Below are 6164 nucleotides of genomic sequence, written 5' to 3' on the forward strand. Positions count from 1 at the left end.
AAAACCATATTTATTTAAATTAAATATTTTATGCAAACTCATATATACACTCATTCAAAATGTATAGAGTCACACAAAAAAAAGATGGAATGTATTAGCTTAAAAACCTGTGAAGTTGTGGGGTTTTTTAAAGTATTATTTGCAATTATTATTAATACACATTTGGGACTGAAACCAGAAAATCATAGCCATGCTACTAACTAATCATTACCAAGTGCCATACAGTAAACACTAAGATTAATCATGTCATATAACTGATTTAAAATAAAGCTTCATATTTACGAAAAGGAAGAGAACTAGAGCAATACAAAATCAGAGGGGAGGAATAATGGGAGGAATAAATCAGTGTACAGCTTTATTACAAGCAATAATATGCCAGAGTTAGAAGAGGCATCAGGCACTGTGGCTCGAAACGTGAAGCCTTTGCCTTCAAAGTTTTGATAAAAAAATGTGCCTGCTACAACATCACTTCTTTTTCCAAGTGCTCGGCCCAGGACCCATTCCCAGCCCGGTGGGCAAGGCAGCTTTTGCTGCCCTGTCTTTTGGGAATGCTTCTGTGAGAAGGCCAAGGGGAAGCCATGGGAGGGTGGATGCTGGTCAGATCCTGCTTTGCAAGCCCTGGTCTTACCCTTGTCCAAAATGCAGAGACTGAGCACCCCCAGGGCTGGCTGTCCCCCGGAACAGCCCCCCTGTGCAGTCCTAGGGCCAGCCTGGCAACATCCCTGGTGTCCATCCCTGGTGTCCATTTTGTTCCCTCTGGAATTTCCCCAGGGGATTAAGCGGGAGGACGGGGGGCCTTAACCCCTGCTCATCAGCAATGTTAACACCAGGAGCTGAGATCGGCCCAAAGTGCACCTGCAGACTGTGAACCCATTTACCAAAATCTTCCTTTTTTCCCCCATCCCTGCCTTTTTTTCCCTTGCAGGGGGTTTTACCCCTGCTGGGACTTCAGACCTGCTGTTTATGGGATGCTGCCACCCTCCCAACTCCAAAATACAGCCACAAATGGTGGGCAGCCTTCCCACGCTCCCAGGAGCACCTCTGCTTTGGAAGAGGGACGTAGCCAAAGGGTTTTGGCATTGGGAAATCCCCTCCTGGCCCGGTTGGGAGCAGAGCACCCGAGGCTTTGCACCAGTGGTGAGCTGATGACCAAAATCCTTTACCTATGCCACCAAGGAGACTCCGTGGCCCTCACGGGTTGGACTCGGTCACCCTGAGGGGCGGTGAGCGATGTCCCTGGGGAGCAACGCCTCGTCACACCGTGTCGGGTCCTTCCTCAGCTGGTCCAGGCGGCCCCAGCAGGGGGTCTAAGAGACACTGTAGTTATTGTAGTAGGTGGCCGTGGCATCGGCGAGGACGGAGATGAGGCTGGTCTCGGAGGCGTGGGAGCTGCCGGACGTGGGGACCTGTCCGTTGGCCAAGACCCCGCCGTGATGGTCGCCATGGCTGGGGTTGTTGAGATACTGGTCGAACTCATTGCGGTCCATCTCCCCCAGGAGCTCGGCTTGGCTCAGCTGGTCCAAAGTGTCAAAGCTGTGGTGGTCAGGTGGTGGGGAGAGCTGGCCCAGGTGGGCATGGAGGCTGGGGGTGTGCAAGGAGGGGAAGGCGGGTGTGTAGTAGCTGGGAGGAGGAGGAGGAGGAAGGGAAGGGCAGCTTGTGGCTGGGGGGATCATGCAGGTGGCCGGCTGTGGCAGGGAGCTGAGAGGGTGGTGGTTGCATGGGAGGGAGGTGCCTGTGTATTCCGGGGAGTAGGTGGCTCCAGCAAGGTGGGAGCGGTGATGTTCGTCAGGGCAGGGCGAGGAGAAGAAGCTCTGCTCAGGGTCTATGGCATCCAGAGGAGACATCTCTGGGGGGGTGGGCAGCCCATAGGGGTAGGTGTCCACGTTGGTGCTGCTGCCGCTGTCTGGGGCATCCCGGTATGCCCGGATGGATGGCAGCCCCGGAGCAGGGGGGTACTCACCCAACCCCTCTTTCTCCCCCCCAACGCGGCCGCAGTTCCGCTTCTCCGGCACCGCGTTCTGGTCCCGTGTCAGGCTGCCCAGCAAAAACCCGGGGTCCACCCGCTTGCAGATCCGCTTGACCTGCTTTTTCCGCCGGGGCCGGTATTTGTAGTTGGGATAATCTTGCATGTGCTTCACCCGCAGCCGCTCAGCCTCCTCCACATAGGGACGCTTCTGTGAGAGGCTCAGAGCCTTCCAGGACTTGCCTGAAACAGAGAACAAAACTCCCCTGAGTGCCCACAGTGGCCGTATCCGTATCGGGAAGAGAGAACATGGGGCTGCCTCCCAAAGCTTACAGGCACTCAACCCAAGGACAAGGTGGGGGTTCCCAAAATCTGAGCAAGCACACACGGAGGACACAGCCTGTAAACCCCCCAGGAGGAAGAGATAGGTGGAGAAGAGAAGGGATTGAAGCTGCTGTAGATCCATCAACTGCCCCCATCCCAGGTCCCAGAACAGGGTGGGTTTGGGGTTAGCTGAGCCTCACTGCAAATACATCAGGGCAAATCCCCTGGGAGGCAGAGCCCGGCTGCTGAGTGAGGCTGGCCAAGGCCATGCCTGGCTGAGCAGGGGGTCAGGACGTGGTGTCCCTGGATGTGTCCCAGTCCATGCCCTGCCAGGACCTGCACTGGAGCATACAGAGACCTGGGTGCCAGGACCTTGCTGCTCCCTGTTCAAGATACACAAAATGTTCTCAAGACACAGGACAGTGGAGCAGTGCCGGGCGGGGGGGTTGTATCCCACAGTGAGGCTACTCCAGGCTGTTCCTCAGGGACAGGGGGGGAGAAATGAGGATACGGATCAAAGCATTTGATGCCTTCCCATTGCCAAAGGGAACCAGAAATAACACTAGCAAGCTGAAGTGCTGCATGGAAGGCAGAGAGGAGAAAACCCGAACCACCAAAGAAAACACCACAAAACTGCCCAGGGAAACACAAACTTTGGGTAAGAGGCTGGACAGCAAAGCTGTGTTGCAATTTGGGCAGCTCTTTCTCAGGCTGGGCTGGTTATTTCAGTTTGCTCTCGTGGTTTCGCATAAAAAGGGGGGAGTGGGAGAAGGGAGAAAGGGTGGATGGGGAGTGGGAAACAAAGGTGTATTCAAAATGGGTTGTGATCCCTGAAAAGAAACAGCAGAAACACACACACACACCCCCCAGCCACATGCTGTTGGTGGTGGGATAGACAGTTTGGGGACAAAGTGGGACAGCAAAGACAGGACAGGAAAATCTGGGTGTTTCCTTCTTGTACAGCACCTGGGGATCCCCGGCACTGGCAGCATGAGGAGTTTGCACCCCAGCAGGGTTTGCACCTGAGGGGTGGCAGGGTGTGCACATGGGTGTGTGTCCCACGGGGTGCGGGACCCCTTCAGGCTTTGCACCCCACGGTAGGTGTCCACGTTGGTGCTGCTGCCGCTGTCTGGGGCATCCCGGTATGCCCGGATGGATGGCAGCCCCGGAGCAGGGGGGTACTCACCCAGCCCCTCTTTCTCCCCCCCAACGCGGCCGCAGTTCCGCTTCTCCGGCACCGCGTTCTGGTCCCGTGTCAGGCTGCCCAGCAAAAACCCGGGGTCCACCCGCTTGCAGATCCGCTTGACCTGCTTTTTCCGCCGGGGCCGGTATTTGTAGTTGGGATAATCTTGCATGTGCTTCACCCGCAGCCGCTCAGCCTAACGCGGCCGCAGTTCCGCTTCTCCGGCACCGCGTTCTGGTCCCGTGTCAGGCTGCCCAGCAAAAACCCGGGGTCCACCCGCTTGCAGATCCGCTTGACCTGCTTTTTCCGCCGGGGCCGGTATTTGTAGTTGGGATAATCTTGCATGTGCTTCACCCGCAGCCGCTCAGCCTCCTCCACATAGGGACGCTTCTGTGAGAGGCTCAGAGCCTTCCAGGACTTGCCTGAAACAGAGAACAAAACTCCCCTGAGTGCCCACAGTGGCCGTATCCGTATCGGGAAGAGAGAACATGGGGCTGCCTCCCAAAGCTTACAGGCACTCAACCCAAGGACAAGGTGGGGGTTCCCAAAATCTGAGCAAGCACACACGGAGGACACAGCCTGTAAACCCCCCAGGAGGAAGAGATAGGTGGAGAAGAGAAGGGATTGAAGCTGCTGTAGATCCATCAACTGCCCCCATCCCAGGTCCCAGAACAGGGTGGGTTTGGGGTTAGCTGAGCCTCACTGCAAATACATCAGGGCAAATCAATTCCCCCGGCTCCACAGCCTGGGATGGAGAGCCCGGCTGCTGAGTGAGGCTGGCCAAGGCCATGCCTGGCTGAGCAGGGGGTCAGGACGTGGTGTCCCTGGATGTGTCCCAGTCCATGCCCTGCCAGGACCTGCACTGGAGCATACAGAGACCTGGGTGCCAGGACCTTGCTGCTCCCTGTTCAAGATACACAAAATGTTCTCAAGACACAGGACAGTGGAGCAGTGCCGGGCAGGGGGGTTGTATCCCACAGTGAGGCTACTCCAGGCTGTTCCTCAGGGACAGGGGGGGAGAAATGAGGATACGGATCAAAGCATTTGATGCCTTCCCATTGCCAAAGGGAACCAGAAATAACACTAGCAAGCTGAAGTGCTGCATGGAAAGCAGAGAGGAGAAAACCCGAACCACCAAAGAAAACACCACAAAACTGCCCAGGGAAACACAAACTTTGGGTAAGAGGCTGGACAGCAAAGCTGTGTTGCAATTTGGGCAGCTCTTTCTCAGGCTGGGCTGGTTATTTCAGTTTGCTCTCGTGGTTTCGCATAAAAAGGGGGGAGTGGGAGAAGGGAGAAAGGGTGGATGGGGAGTGGGAAACAAAGGTGTATTCAAAATGGGTTGTGATCCCTGAAAAGAAACAGCAGAAACACACACACACACCCCCCAGCCACATGCTGTTGGTGGTGGGATAGACAGTTTGGGGACAAAGTGGGACAGCAAAGACAGGACAGGAAAATCTGGGTGTTTCCTTCTTGTACAGCACCTGGGGATCCCCGGCACTGGCAGCATGAGGAGTTTGCACCCCAGCAGGGTTTGCACCTGAGGGGTGGCAGGGTGTGCACATGGGTGTGTGTCCCACGGGGTGCGGGACCCCTTCAGGCTTTGCACCCCACAGGGAGGTTTGGAGGACACTGCTCAGGGTGCTGGACCCACCGAATGGCCAAGTGGGTGCACGGGTGTCTACAGTGGAGTACTGGATCTGGACAGGGTTTGCACCCCTGGGGATGCCCAGGTGGGTGCATGCGTGCCCACCTGCTGCCTGCCAGACCTGTCTGTATCCCACGGGATGGCCAGGAGGATACATGCACCCCAGGGTGCCGGGGCTAGAGCTGGGCAGGGCTTGCACCTCTTTCTCAGGCTGGGCTGGTTATTTCAGTTTGCTCTCGTGGTTTCGCATAAAAAGGGGGGAGTGGGAGAAGGGAGAAAGGGTGGATGGGGAGTGGGAAACAAAGGTGTATTCAAAATGGGTTGTGATCCCTGAAAAGAAACAGCAGAAACACACACACACACCCCCCAGCCACATGCTGTTGGTGGTGGGATAGACAGTTTGGGGACAAAGTGGGACAGCAAAGACAGGACAGGAAAATCTGGGTGTTTCCTTCTTGTACAGCACCTGGGGATCCCCGGCACTGGCAGCATGAGGAGTTTGCACCCCAGCAGGGTTTGCACCTGAGGGGTGGCAGGGTGTGCACATGGGTGTGTGTCCCACGGGGTGCGGGACCCCTTCAGGCTTTGCACCCCACAGGGAGGTTTGGAGGACACTGCTCAGGGTGCTGGACCCACCGAATGGCCAAGTGGGTGCACGGGTGTCTACAGTGGAGTACTGGATCTGGACAGGGTTTGCACCCCTGGGGATGCCCAGGTGGGTGCATGCGTGCCCACCTGCTGCCTGCCAGACCTGTCTGTATCCCACGGGATGGCCAGGAGGATACATGCACCCCAGGATGCCGGGGCTAGAGCTGGGCAGGGCTTGCACCCCGCGGGGTGGCACGGAGGATCCATGGGTCCCCATCGGGGCACGGTTTGCACCCCCTGGGATCCCGGGGTGGCTGCGTGGCTCCCTAACCCCGGAGTTCTGGATCTGAGCAGGGTTTGCATCCCCGGGGATGCCCCGGTGGGTGCACGCACCGCAGGGTCCCGGGCTCAGAGCAGGGTTTGCAGCCCCGGGGAGGGCTGGGGGATGCCCAGAC

General features: G+C 57.0%; 2 protein-coding genes across 2 annotated transcripts; both read right to left on the bottom strand.

The window, feature by feature from the left end:
* Positions 1-1307: 1307 nt before the first annotated feature.
* Positions 1308-3642, bottom strand: LOC104392800 (transcription factor Sox-7-like). The gene is made up of 3 exons (XM_010002235.1): positions 3310-3642; positions 2941-3003; positions 1308-2201 (listed from the first exon to the last, which is right to left on the bottom strand). Exons 1-3 carry the CDS (start codon positions 3640-3642, stop codon positions 1308-1310), a joined length of 1290 nt encoding a protein of 429 aa, XP_010000537.1.
* A 5-nt stretch (positions 3643-3647) lies between these two features.
* On the bottom strand, positions 3648-5986 carry LOC104392801 (transcription factor SOX-7-like). The gene is made up of 2 exons (XM_010002236.1): positions 5857-5986; positions 3648-3892 (listed from the first exon to the last, which is right to left on the bottom strand). Exons 1-2 carry the CDS (start codon positions 5984-5986, stop codon positions 3648-3650), a joined length of 375 nt encoding a protein of 124 aa, XP_010000538.1.
* Positions 5987-6164: the final 178 nt, after the last annotated feature.

Source organism: Chaetura pelagica, unplaced genomic scaffold, assembly GCF_000747805.2.
Source record: "Chaetura pelagica isolate M959 unplaced genomic scaffold, ChaPel_1.0 scaffold107, whole genome shotgun sequence".
Lineage (NCBI taxonomy): Eukaryota > Metazoa > Chordata > Aves > Apodiformes > Apodidae > Chaetura > Chaetura pelagica.

What these genes read in the sequence shown, in the direction of transcription:
- LOC104392800 (XM_010002235.1), bottom strand. Translation starts at nt 3,642, where the DNA reads ATGCAAGATTATCCCAACTACAAATACCGGCCCCGGCGGAAAAAGCAG. An exon ending in CACACCCTGCCACCCCTCAG is followed by an intron (nt 3,004 to 3,309) that starts GTGCAAACCCTG and finishes TGAAATAACCAG; the next exon opens with CCCAGCCTGAGAAAGAGCTG. An exon ending in TGTCCAGCCTCTTACCCAAA is followed by an intron (nt 2,202 to 2,940) that starts GTTTGTGTTTCC and finishes GTTTCAGGCAAG; the next exon opens with TCCTGGAAGGCTCTGAGCCT.
- LOC104392801 (XM_010002236.1), bottom strand. Translation starts at nt 5,986, where the DNA reads ATGGGGACCCATGGATCCTCCGTGCCACCCCGCGGGGTGCAAGCCCTG. An exon ending in ACAGGTCTGGCAGGCAGCAG is followed by an intron (nt 3,893 to 5,856) that starts GTGGGCACGCAT and finishes TCTCTGTTTCAG; the next exon opens with GCAAGTCCTGGAAGGCTCTG.